General features: G+C 48.2%; 2 protein-coding genes across 2 annotated transcripts in view; one reads left to right on the forward strand and one right to left on the reverse strand.

Annotated features, from left to right (window-relative positions):
- Window positions 1-7,770, forward strand: part of LOC144098862 (aminopeptidase N-like) — a 33,383-nt gene extending 25,613 nt beyond the window's left edge. Inside the window, exons 16-22 of the mRNA XM_077631780.1 lie at window positions 82-229; window positions 946-1,025; window positions 2,126-2,239; window positions 3,683-3,859; window positions 4,919-5,056; window positions 6,061-6,139; window positions 7,222-7,770. Of these exons, the coding sequence (XP_077487906.1) occupies window positions 82-229; window positions 946-1,025; window positions 2,126-2,239; window positions 3,683-3,859; window positions 4,919-5,056; window positions 6,061-6,139; window positions 7,222-7,422 (937 nt within the window). The 3' untranslated portion in view covers window positions 7,423-7,770. The remainder of the gene's footprint in view (window positions 1-81; window positions 230-945; window positions 1,026-2,125; window positions 2,240-3,682; window positions 3,860-4,918; window positions 5,057-6,060; window positions 6,140-7,221) is intronic.
- Window positions 7,771-10,088: 2,318 nt separating this feature from the next.
- The window catches only part of LOC144097644 (aminopeptidase N-like), a 28,521-nt gene continuing 25,224 nt past the window's right edge, over window positions 10,089-13,385 (reverse strand). Inside the window, exons 20-22 of the mRNA XM_077630296.1 lie at window positions 13,109-13,261; window positions 11,918-11,996; window positions 10,089-10,559 (exon numbers count right to left, since the gene is read on the reverse strand). Of these exons, the coding sequence (XP_077486422.1) occupies window positions 10,089-10,559; window positions 11,918-11,996; window positions 13,109-13,261 (703 nt within the window). The remainder of the gene's footprint in view (window positions 10,560-11,917; window positions 11,997-13,108; window positions 13,262-13,385) is intronic.

The raw sequence follows: 13,385 nt of genomic DNA on the forward strand, positions 1-13,385 counted from the left end.
TTTGTTCCAAAGTGTTTAAAAGCGTTTTACAGTTTATATCAGGTGATAATCTCCAGTCTGCTATCGTGTGGCTCACCACAGGTACGGTTACTTGCCATACGATGTTGCCCTGGAGTTCCTGGATCTGGTTCGTCCGGAGGAAGACTACATGCCCTGGAAATCTGCCTTGGACGGCATGCACGACCTCGACTTCTTGATCAGGAAGACCAAGTACTACAGAAAGTTTCAAGTACGCAGCAGGAAAGATATGCTTTCTGAGTTCGTAGCTTAAAATCCAGTCTCAAAAATGTTGCGGCATATACAGGAAAAAAATTAGCTGCGGTTTAACTACTGCTGAACCTGGTTAGAGAGCCAAAGCTATGGTGTATCGGGCAAGTAGACGCGGCTTGGCCTCTCTAACGTTGAGTTCGTTGCGCACCGTTCATAGGCAGCGCGCCCACCCTGCCACCCTGGCAGGTGGAAGTTAAATTAATGGTTCATCGCGAGAGGTTGGTCCCCAATTAAAGCTGCGGCCTATTCTGCCGCCCTCTACCGGCGAATCGAAAGGTCAAAGGTCAAATGGTGAGACACCATGATGGATCACATATGACAAGGCCTATAGCCACACTTGACCTCTGGCTCACTTGAAGGTCAACCGGCAACGCACGGTGAAATCGGCTTTACCTAGCGTAGTGAAGCTTTCGCTTCAATACGAAAGGACATTAGACGCGTGGTAATTAAGGCTATTCGTCTCATTAACCGAAGGCGGTCTGCTTACAAAGAAAGCACTTTTTCTGCGAGGCCTGTTGCGTAGGCTGAGGGGAACATTGTTACAATAAAGCGAACTGTTCCAATAAAAAATCGGAGCCAGTCAAACGCTGCATCTAGTCGGAATGATAAAACTTGTTTTCGGTTTTGCTCGACATTTCTGGGAGTTCTTGTGCCTCACTTGCCTTTTTTTTTCAGGTTTTCGTCAGGTTTACTCTTGAACAGAAGTTCCAGGCCTTCATACAAGAAAAGAAGAAGGGGTTGTCGATCTCTGATAAGTAAGGCTGAGAATATATAATGCATACCTGAAATATAATAGTATAAATGCTTGCCTCGTTCGCCATGAAATCTATGTAATGAACGCTGTAAACTAGCGGAATACTCTAATATGAGAAAACTGTATTTTCAGAGAACAAAAACGATTGACTTATATTAAATTCTCACCCTTCTTTTTTTCGCGCAACGTCGTGGAGAGAACCCAAGCTGCAGCGTTGTCTTAGATGCCAACCCTCCTGTACGCTTCCGCGCTGTGTTTGCCACATGCGTCCTTCAAAACGCTGCACATAACTGAACATAACTAGGAGGACAGAGGTCACGGGGAGAGCAAACAACGCGTAGCAAGAAGAAACAGCTTTCAGGCGTCGCATAGAGCGCAGCAAAAAGAAAACAGCCGGCACCACTGAACCCAATTCTACGGCCAAACATGAGCCATTCCTTTACCCATGCAGGTGTTTTGGGATTCCGGTATACCTGATCGGCTATCGTCGACTGCAGCCTTCAAAGCACCTCACGGTCTCAGTTAATACAATGCAATGCCGGCAAAGTACAGTGCCACAACGGCTTTTAGTCTTCCCTTATGTATATGCATTTTAAATCTATGACCCTCAATGGCACACCCAGCAGACGCGAACTACAGCCACTAGATAGCACCACATGATGCCTTCCGCTTTTAGCCATGTACTGTCGGGGACAAATGTCTCCAGGTCGTTCCAGAAGCAATCTAGGCGCACAGGTGCGACTTCTTTCCAACTATCGCCGCATTTCAATACGCACATCAGATCACGTAAGCCTAACTTTAACCTCCGGAAGTATCGCCTCAAGTCATGGGCTAATAACAGAGCTATTTGCTTCGGTTGCCGCTCGCTCGTCCCGGAGACCTTTGTCCGCGATGATACACGAACTTATAGGCCATTATGTTATCAGGTGTAATAGTGTTGGCGGCAAAAGGGGAAACGAAACAGCCCTGAACCACTGGTTCAGTAGGAAGCACGCAGAATCGTTGATGATGGCGCAAGCACGCGCTTTTTGAGGCAAAGGGCTTCTAGCTCTGCGCATTAACTCCTGTGGTTTCTTGGTTTTTTTCTTCTTACATTTACAGCCTGCTTCGTAAGGCCGTAATCATGAACTCGTGCTACTTCGAGAATCCAGCCTGTCTGGCGTTTTCAACGAACAAATTCAGGACGTATCTGAACGACTCTTCGAAGATATCGAAGTGAGTTTTTCTTTTTTATTTCTCCTATGGACAATCACTATTCATGGACGTCGCTAGCATCGACCGCCAGGGGTTCTTTAACATGCGCCAAGATTTCGGTACAGGGGTGCTTTTGCATTTCATCATTATCAATACGCGGCCCACGTGGCCGAGATAGATGGATGAGGTTATAAAAACAAGGGGGGGGGGGGGGGGGTAGCACATAAACCCGGGCTCAACAGCCGAGTAACACAGCCTCTAAGCCACTGCGACTGATGTTCCACTTGAAATCGTGAAGCACACATAAACACAAAGAATGCTAACAAATCTAAACAATTTTGACCGCGTCACTATTTGTAGTGTAAACTATTTATTCCTCGCGTGACCTCTGTTACTGGCTTGAAAACATCTGCCTGATATGCTACCTTTTCATTTGCAGCTAACGCTATTGCAGCTGTAGCTTTTCGTTCCACTGCGTAATATAAGTTAATTAAAACAGTAATAGGCCCTGCTTAGACCCCTTAATGTACTATACGCTAGTAAGTTGCTAAGTGTAGGCTGCTATCACCCGCCAACACCTCGCGGGTGGAATCAAGGGCTTCCAGCCTTTTACCTGGTACAAGACGGTTCCTCGGTGTGCTGCGTGCACAGAACTCGCACTTCCATTCCACAAAGGCCACGCAATCCAGCGCTGCCCTTGCCGGTCACTATTTATGCGGCCCACTCGGCTACCACCAACATGTACCGCAGGAAGAAAGTGCGCTGGCAACCACAAAATGGATGCCTTCGACTTGTGCTGCCGTCCGGTTGGTGGGAAATAGCCCCAACTAATGACTGGCGCAACGAACGATATGCAGGCCATGCGGTGTGGAAGATACAAAAGTGCAAATCAATATGCAACGACATTCGTAGTTGCGGCCTCTCGTTCCGGGGGGACGATGCCTTACAGCCATGCGGGTATACTACATTTTACATTTAATACGGGTATATTACATTTCACAGAGGCCCTTTCAAAGAACTTATATGGACAAATGTCTTCTGTGAAGAAGAGTGCTGATGTTCCTCGCGTGTTGTTCTGTTTCACTTTTTTGTGGTGTCCTGTAGTGTTATGCTCTTGGTACACTATTTTGCATTTGTCATCCCTTCTTTTCTTATTTCCTCCTGCTCTCCTTAGTTAGGCAAACACTGCACACTTTCCAGTTCGATCTGCTAGCCTGTATTTCTTTCCCTTTACCTATTTATATTTGTTCGTTTGCGTAGCAAATAGTTGTAAAACCATAATCGACTAGCCACGCTGTCGCCTTCTTATTGACATCCTTCGCTGCCGTATAATCTCGCCGTAGTCAGAAATTTACTTGTACCAAATCTGTACCGAAATCGGGGTCAGAAACTCCACCCAAGTCAGAAACTCTTCCAAAGTCGTACGAAAGTCACAAGCTTGCTTGACACGCGTGTCCCCCGCAGGGCCCTCCGCAAGAACCCGTGGCGCACCATGGTGGTGCTGTGCCAGGGAGTGCGCATCGACGACGGGGCCCACTGGCAGTTCGTGCTGGACCACCTGGACGCGGCCACCACGGACGACGGCAAGCGGGCCGCCGTGCGGGCACTGGGCTGCACCAGGGACCGCTCCCGGCTCGAAGTGTGAGCGCGCCTTTTAGAGCGAGAGCTCCACTTCTCGCATGCACAGCTGAAGGTCAAATGAAGCTTGGATTTGACCTCTAACTGGAGGCTCGCCGCACGTGTGGCTATGACGTCATACCACGAGACTTGTCGCAGCTGTTACCGCTCGTTCCGCCGCTGCGCCTACCGCCGCTCGCTCTCGCCAGTTATGTCACGTGACAAACCACGTGATTCGCTCTTTTTGAATTAAGGGCAGCGGTACCACCGCTGCGCTGCGTCAAAGCTAAAACGTGTAACCGTGTAAACAGGCGCGCTGTTTTGCAGCAGTACTCTTCATCGACTGTTTTCTCTTTCCCACAGCACTTGTAAACACGCAAAAAGAAAAAAATGAAAGCAACCGTCTTTACTTGAGAACTAACCTTCACAGTGCCCTCATCGCTAGTATGACATCAACGGTGAACCATGAGTGAGAAATACCCGGTGATTGTTTTTAACATTTACAGATATTTATTTGAAAAATTGCGAGAGTTACTTCGGTGCGGTCTGTCTGAGGGTGTGCATGTGGAGCAGAGTCTGTACAGAAGGTCACAGGATCGCATTACCGCTTTTAAATCGCGGCAGGTAATGTATTACCACGTTAGTGTTAGGAGGCTTTACGCGCCAACGAGGAAACTCATTATGCTACAATTGGCATTCCAATGATAACGCATTAAAAACTTGAACTGTGGACGTTGTTTGGCACATAGACACGTAAAATGGTGGCATTCTGCGAAATAATGCACTGTACCGGGACGATTCCTTTGAAGATTAAACTATAGAGCTTTGCACTGAACGCGATCTATATCACGGATGCAAGTAGCGAACCTTCTGAAACGCAGTCAATTCTATAGAGTGTGATAATCTTACCTAATATGCCAGCGCTTCCGCGAATCGATTGAACTTCCCTCTGTGCTAGGTTGTCGCTAGAGTTCAGCTGAGATTAACGCCAGCTTTCATACGTATGATTTATTTTTTAATATGTGTGCATAACTGATAATAAGGCTGGTGTCCCTTTATGGTGCAATCGAGCTTGGTTTACAGGCTCCTGCACCACACCATGGACAAGACGGAGTTCCCAGGCAAGATGCAGTACATTTTCGAAAGTCTTATGGAGACGCCAGCTGGTGAAGACCTCGCTTCCGCCTTCCTCATGAAGCACCTGAGGAAGCTGGTCCACAAGTGAGTCGTCCCAGTTCTCACTGCTTTATCCGCAACCAGACGCGCCGCGCCGTGTGCAAAGCGTTCAGCGTTACTAAACACTGCAGTGGTTATGGTGCTCGCCTGCTGACCCGAAAGACGCGGGTTCGATCCACTCCGCTGTGGTCGCATTTCGATGAAGGCGAAATTAGCGATAGAGGTCCGTGTATTGTGGCGGTGTCAGTTAACGTTAAAGAACCCCAGGTTGTCGAAATAATCAGAAACCCTACACTGCGGCATCCCTTACAGCCTGAGCCAACAAGTTTTTTTTTTTTGTATGTAGTGCGGCGAATACCACCTGTGGAATGCAATGACTTAATGGTTGTTTTGTCTTCTAAAATGAACCTCTTTGTCTGTCATGAACGGCAATACGCTAACTTGTACTCGGTAGTTTTTATCTTTTTTCTTTTTCTTTCGTACTTTACTCGGTAGTCTCCGGCCTTCTACTCCTTTCTTCTGGGTAGCTCACTTATTCCGCCTAACATCTTTTTAGGCATGGAATGTTCTTAACTCTTATTCTAGACAAATTCAAACAAACACCATCATTTAAATTTTCGTCTTTGCAAGAGCTAGGGTGGCAACACCGCGACCCTAGCTCATGCAAAGACGAAAACTGAAAGGGAATTTATTGACGCATACGATATTAAGATAGCCGGAAAATAAAATTGCGGCAGCACTTGAATCCGTTTATATTTTGGATGTGAAACTGGAATTACACGGGACATCGTGTTTATCACAGGAGAAGAGTACATTTTTATTGTTTTGCTTGTAGAAATTTTGGTTCGTGTTGTATGGCCTTCGCTATTACATCTACGGTTCCGTACATAAACAAACTCGCCCGTAGTTCTACCCACACCGTCAGAAGAAAGGAATCCTTGTGAAGCACGATGACAAGAACTGCACCGCGTTCGTCGCTGGACTGAAGTCTCTCTCACGGTGTGCAAGTGGGCCGATCCTCTCTTTCCCTCTCTCTCTTTCTCTCCCAGGTACGGTACGGGCTCCTCAATGAAGCATGCGATAAGAGCGGTCGTCACTGGAGTTCGCAGTACAGAAAAGTTCACAAAGGTATGTTAGTTTTTCCGCTGCTCACGATATACCAGGGTGCAGTGATGGCGTAAAACAGCGCTTGCATCGTGGTCCGCTGGCGCCTGCGCACGATTTATAAATTCGCATCATAGGCCGTGCTTCTGTACAAAACGACCAAACAAAGGCTTAATGCATCCTGCACATTTCAGGCTGATTATGCGTGCATGTGCGAAGACCATGGTCATCACTAAGGGCGCCTTGTAAGGGAAAGATAACACACGATACTCTTTAGCAGTGGTGCGGTGATGGGATTTGAACCCACTACCTTGTTCATGCGATGTGGACTCCTTCAAATTATAGGGTACCTCTGACGTTGTTACTGCCGGCAATAGTATCCTATCCTATACGCAACGGTGCTCTCGTTACTATAGTGTCAAAGCCTAAACGCGCAGTATTGCTATTTTGGAGCCCGAGCTCATGCTCGTCTAGCCAAATTATTTTTTACTTCAGGAAGACATTATACACCTACATTTTCACTTTGATTGTCCGCGCATTTGTGTCTGTAAGTTAGCGCGAGAAGTTCCGCTGACGGATACCTCACCCGGATAACAGTTAGCTCACCAGTATAAAAAAAAAAGAAACGTCTAAGGTAACCTCGATAACAAAAAGCCGTACATGTATTTACGAGCGTGGACTGTACACATGACTCTGTATCCAGTAGGATACGTTATACATGCTACCCATGTGAATTAGGAAGAAAGATAATATAACCTACTCAGGCTGTCTCGGCAGAATTCATGGAGTTCTATGGGAGGTCCCATGAGAATGAGAGCGAAGCAAAGGGCCGCGGTAACTTTCACGAAGCCCTCTGTTCCTTGTCGTCCGGAGTCTTTACTCGCAAAGCATGGTGCGTATGCATGTCAACACGACTTAGCTCCGGAAGCATGCATTCTTGCAGTGAGGTAGTAAAACGTTATCGCGGATATCTTGCACAACTTTCTCTTGAATCTTGAAGGGTGTGGGGGTTTCGGGTTGCGTTAGCAATTAGCGACAGCGCATTAATGATCCCTGCGGGTGTATAGAGTCGTGGGGCATGCGACCGCCCTCTGTTGTTGGCGCAGATCAAGAACTTCCACGACGACCTGGTCCGAAGGCATCGCATTTCGCGCAAGGTGGACGGTGCGTTCACCTCGGCGCTCGCCGAGGCCGAGAGAGCGCTGCTGTGGGCGCAGAACCACGGCCCGGCGGTGGAGAGGTGGCTGGACGGGAAGATGGCCAAGTACCCGTTCCTGTACGAGGACGTCGTCAGGTCCATGTACTAAGCGGGGGGCAGCACCGGGTGTGGCGGAGAGGAAAATAAAAGCAACCAACACACCCGCAACTGCACCGGGCGGCTGCCAAGCACGCTTTAAGCAAGGGCTCGTCGATCGAAAGGGGGATAGGAAACACTTTGCAGCCATAGTTGTTATAGGACTGGTTTAGCCATACAGCCCTACATTGTAACATGGAATCTGCACGTCATACGCATGATCATAATTACTTAGAGAATTAACTTATATTCATATGACTTGAACTAACTCAATTCAGTTCAGTGGCTGCCACCTGCCAACAGTAGGAGGTGGTGGTAAATTAATTTATTGATGACGGCCATCTAATTCACTTTACCTAACTTAAATTAGATTTCAATCAAGTTTACTTGCAACTTGGCTCGATTGGCAGAAGGCACTTTTAGGGGAGAGCGAAAGTGCTGAAAGGAAAAAGAGGGTTGGAGGCGACGAGTGGCCCAGCGGCCCAGTCTAGTGATTCCCACTTGAGGGCAGAAACTGTACCTCACGGTGACGACCAGGAAGAAGGAAGAGAGCGAAGAAGACCTGGCAGCCAAAGCAAAGACTACCGAAGTTCAGGTACGTGGTTAGCAGCGGTGAGAGTTGCTGCTATAGACCTCACGTCCGAGAGAGAGAGCGTCAAAGAGGTACCATGCGCAGACCGCGAAGAGGCGAAAAAGCAAGCGTGCTCGTTATGCCCGGGAATACAGGCGGCGTCGCAAAGCGGAAGATGGTCTTGGGGCGAGAGTGCGGCCTCCAATTCGAGCGAAGACTGCAGTGTCGTGTTATGGCGGCGTGGATCCGATTCGGACGTGTCGGGGACCTGAGCACCGATATCGCCATATGAGCGGAAAGAGAATGTGACCGCCAACGGAAGCAGAGAAGTGTACACTGGGGGAGTATGTCTTCTACCAGTGCTACAGCGGCAATAGCTGGCGATGGTGACGACTGTCACCGTCACGCGGGTGATTCAGACATGACGGCTGGAGTTGACGCGCTTTATGAAGACGACGAGGAGGAAGTTGAAACGATGATCTCGGCTACTGCGTGTAACATCTTATATGGCGTCGACAACCGACCCAATACTGTCGACTTCGGCAGCCGGTTCCGTTGCCAAGAGATAGGGAGGGTTTATTGATGGGAAAGGCAGGGAGGTTGGCCCATTTGAGAAGAAGAGAAAAGGAATAAGCGATAAAGGAGCGGGCAGCCAAATCAAAGAAGGCCGAGGCTCAGCGTAAAAAAACGGGAGCGAATGAAGATATACAAGCGTCGAAGAAATGTCTGGCGGCAGCATTGAAACAGGAAGACACGACTGATGTTATGGAAAAGTATTCCAACTAGGACATAACGCGCGAGTTTCAGCTGACCATTGTCGACAACTCATTTGGATAGGCGTGTACCGTCTGTGACTTTTGCCGGCATCACTGAGCTCGGACGTTCTCAAAGCCGAGCTTCCAGGCGTTGATTTGGCCCAGATTATGTTGTGTTCTTCCTGTTGGAAAGCAGTTTGATCTGATAAGAGTCCACACTTGGCTATCACAAATGTTTCTTTCCGCCAATCCCATCCGGTTTACCTCCATTTCACTTGGTCGCGGAACGGTTAATTTCGCCGCGCATGTCCTTCATGTGAGCATCATCATCGATGCACACCCAACATCGAAGAGAGTCGTGCACTCATTTATCGAAGCCATGACAAACGTTGGGCTCAATTTGGCGTGTGACCCCTCAAAGCCAACGGCCAGTCATAGCACCTGTATTGACCTGACCTTCTAAAACATGTAGTCTTTGGTCACAGAGCACAATCTGGTTTTGATACACTTAACGACCACAAAGCTCTCGTACTCCATTGCGCGAATAAATGTTTGTGACAAATAATTGTGGCAGACACTGATGCCGAGGACGTTTCATGATACTGCTATCAGAATTAGGCCCCCAGACTGGTAAGCAAATATATGAAGCTCCATGGCTGTATTTTCATTTTGTTTTATTTTTCTTGTCAGCCGTCCCATTGCGGCATCCTACCTGTCCAAAACTGAATCCCCCCCCCCCCCCCCCCCCCCCCCCAGCGCACCCCTGCGTCATTACATTGGAGAGCTCGCATTAGCTCGCACTGGCTGCTAGCGCCAGCTGGTGGGAAGTGACGCATGCTGAGCTAGAGAGACACATTTGGCCGGTTTAACGCAGGCGGCGAGCGCCGGCCTACCGGTACGGCGTCGTCAAACCACCTTCGCTGCGACCAATGGCGTGAGAATTTGCATCGCTTTCCGCACCTAGAGTGCAGCGGGAGGATAACCTGGACGCGCAGGATTATGAAAACGGCGACGCAGCCCCACAAGGACGTCTCCAGCAACTCGCGACGTATAGCTAGTCATTAGCGTGCACATTACGATGACTATAACCACCGTAGGCCCTGATCGTGTACTGTTAAGCTGCTGAGCACGTCCAGACATGCCGACAATGCCAAAGATCAACAAGTCACAGATTCGGTATAAGTGGCAGTAACACGACATTCGCCGTAGAGATAAACAGGCGGTATGGCGCCCCGTAATGTGCCCTGCGGGAGACCTATAGCGCATTCGCATAGATTGCCGCTACTGTGTTAGGTTGCAGCCTCGATCAAAAGGCTGCGCCCCCTTTATTTATCTCGGGTCAGCTGCGCCCGCTCATGTCACCTTGACCCCAAAGACCGTGGGGTTTTTGGGGATCGTGGGGTCTTTGGGGACTGTCGGGTCTTTGAGGACCGTGGGGTCTTTGAGGACCGTGGGGTCTTTGGGGACTGTGGGATCTTTGGGGACTGTGGGGTCTTTGAGGGCCGTGGGATCTTTGGGGACCGTGGGGGCTTTGGGGACCATGAGGTCTTTGGGGACCGTGGGGTCTTTGGGAACAGTTGGGACATTGGGAACAGTGGAGACCATGGGGACCGTGGGGTCAGTGTGGACCGTGGAGACCGTGGAGAGTGCGTCCTCGTCGCCTCCGTGGGCGAGCCTGTTGTCTAGCCAGTTCTCGATGACACGTCCGTTCTTGCGCACCCAGTTGATGTTGGCCCTGGCCAGCTCCAGCGCAGTCTGGAAGGTGCGGGTCAGCTTCTTGCCCGTCTTCTTGCTCTCCACGTTGTTCGCGAAGAAGCGCTCCATCTGTGCAAAGGAGGGCGCCACCATAGAGCAGAAATTTTTTCCTTGTATGGCTTTCTGATTAATATGGAAGCTACAAGCAGAAGCAACAAGGCATCATGCAACCTTTCATCTTTCGAAAGCCCCAACCACAACCGAAGCAGTTCTCGGTTTAGATTTTCGGTTCTGGGAAGATGTACTTGCAGTAGTCGGACACGTGTCTTTAGACGCCTTGCGAAGTCCACAGAATGTATAAGTCCATGAGCCCACACACTGTCGCATTCTCTTATGGAAGCTCTTCTATAAACCTATTACACAAACGCGCTAATAATTTGAAGGCCCGGCTTTCTAGAGCGCTCATAAAGAATCAGTGGAAATCGTCTGTAAACAAATCATACAAAAAGTGAATAGACAGGGTACAGAGCCCGATTGTATTTCCTTAACTTTATAAACAAGAATGGATGCACTGTTCAAAGAAATAGCCCGAGGGGCTAGTTCGACTCGCAAACCTTTTGGCCCAAGATTCTTTTGAGCGGCGTCAGTGTTAACATTTATGCACTTTTTGAAACCAATTTTCGCGCATCACACTTACCATTTAAATAGGCTCCTGAGATGCGTACGAATCTAAAATAAGTATGAGGCCTGCTCCCTTCATTAGCCAAGGCTGATGAGCACGCGGCCAAGATAAACGCTGACCTTAGTCATAAAACAAGTTGCCCTGAAAGATTGTAACCACAGAACACTACAACAGTCCTCGACGCGTTGTAAATTATGCGCTGAGAAAACAAAAAGATTCAATCACAGCGTCGAAATTGTGCGATCTAGCGGTAGCTCCTAGGTTACGATAGCATAAACACGGGGGAAAAAATTATTTTTTTTACGCTTTTTGCTGTTATCGATTAAAGGTTTGAAGGTCAGTCGGAAGGGCTTTCCTTAACATGATCCTTAATAGAGTGCTTGACCACACTGTTAATTAAATAGCGCTCGTGTGGGTAAAATAACAAAAAAAATCTAAATTCTTTTGCGGCATTTTTTTCACCGGCAGTACCGGCGAGAAAACTGGCGAGAAAAGGAAGTTACTCCAGCCTTCTCAATCTGTAATTAGCAGTTATATTCGCATGGAGTGCTTAATTATACATAGTTCTGACGTTTCTGTCATCACAAAGCCGCGTGCCTGAAGATTCCGGAAGAATAGGAAGACGTAAATCAAAGAACCAGCCAGTGCACTTAGCAGGCAGCAGTGCATTAAGTTAGTTGCAACTGCGACTGACAGTCCGCCAATAAAGTGACCTATTTCAAGTTCTCTGTTTCGCTGGTTTGGCTGTTGTTTAACGCACCGCATAGTTAAGGCTCAAGCATGTATGAGAAAAGTATAACCATACCCGTGTCAGGTCCTCATTCTTGCGAATGCCTTGAATCGCGAACCAAATGGTGTCCTTCAGAGACGGGCTCTGGCCGTACCTGAGGAGATTAAATGTCAATAAAGCACTGCAGCAATGCTACCTTGCTGTAACACAGTCTTGATCCCAGCACGCAGCAATAAAGTTTTAGTCATGTCTTTTTTTTTTATCATAACGGCAGCGGGATGAACATGCGTCACCACTTTTTTCTGGGGCGCTTGAACCGCGCACTGGAGAGTACAGTGGTGCCATCTACTAGTGCCTAAGGCTCGGAACATCTTATCTTGCGTGCACATTCGCATGGATTGCGGTTTACTGCTCATATCTCAACAAGCAATATCAAGCCCAACAGTCAGCGACGGATACCACCAACGCACAACAAAGAGTATCATTCCAGCGCTCTATAAGAGGGTGTCGATGTCCGTACGACTTGTGCACAACAATTTCCACTAAGAACTACTTGACCAATTTTCCTTCCTCAACGAACACTTCAAAGAGCAACCCAGATCTTCAACAGCACATCTTGCTGGGCTAGTTAGTGAAGCATTGTCTAAGAAGAGGTAAAAAAAAACGTTATTTTTAACACAAACTACACAAAGACGGACAGGACGGGCGCTGCGCAACATGACGACCCTCAACAACGCCCGTCCTGTCCATCTCTCTGTGTGATTTGTCTAAAATGAGCGCTGTTTTTACGTTTTGTTAGACAAGCAACCCAGGATCAGCAGGTTAACTTGTTATCAAATGTGACCTACTCGACAATCAACTTTAACAGATCCTAAACTTAATCTTGAGCTGCGTGCCCGTTTTCGCATTCCGTGTCTCCTAAACAAAACGTCGTTTGCCAGACCTCATTATTCCCCTGCAGCATGGCATCAAATGATTGTATTTTAGGCTTTAGTGATGTTTATCCGTTCGTTTTTGTTAGTCGTGCGTGAAAATGTCGTTTTCTAGCATAATGAATTGGCCTTATAGTAGTAGCGTGTCTGTCCACCAATGCGAGAACATCGGAATACAAATTCCTAAAGATAAGTTATCTTGCCGCATCTCATTCGACAAATGAATGCGACCAAAGTAAAACAATCCCTGAAAAGCATGCTTAGCTCCACACAGGTAATGCTAATGACATGCCCTAAATGCCCGCTGTGCTTAGTTCCGACCAGAGGCCCTTACTTGTCCAGCAGCGATTTCCAGTTGTCGATGAAGAACTTCAGAGTGAGGTCACTGCCCTCGTTGGAGTAGGAAGCACTCTCGAAGAAGAAGCCCACAGAGTCTCCGATGTTCTTGTTTAGGGTCGTCATGTTGCGCATGGAAAAGGCCAGCAGGCTGCGAAAGCAGAAAGCGCCATTATGAACAGTAAGGGTTCCATGCCAGAGCACCCGGCTTTGTTCACCAGCGAAATGACGATGGGAACGTTAGCACTAGCTCATCAAGCAGAAAGGCACTGCCT

Source organism: Amblyomma americanum, chromosome 7 (genome assembly GCF_052857255.1).
Source record: "Amblyomma americanum isolate KBUSLIRL-KWMA chromosome 7, ASM5285725v1, whole genome shotgun sequence".
Classification (NCBI taxonomy): Eukaryota; Metazoa; Arthropoda; class Arachnida; order Ixodida; family Ixodidae; genus Amblyomma; species Amblyomma americanum.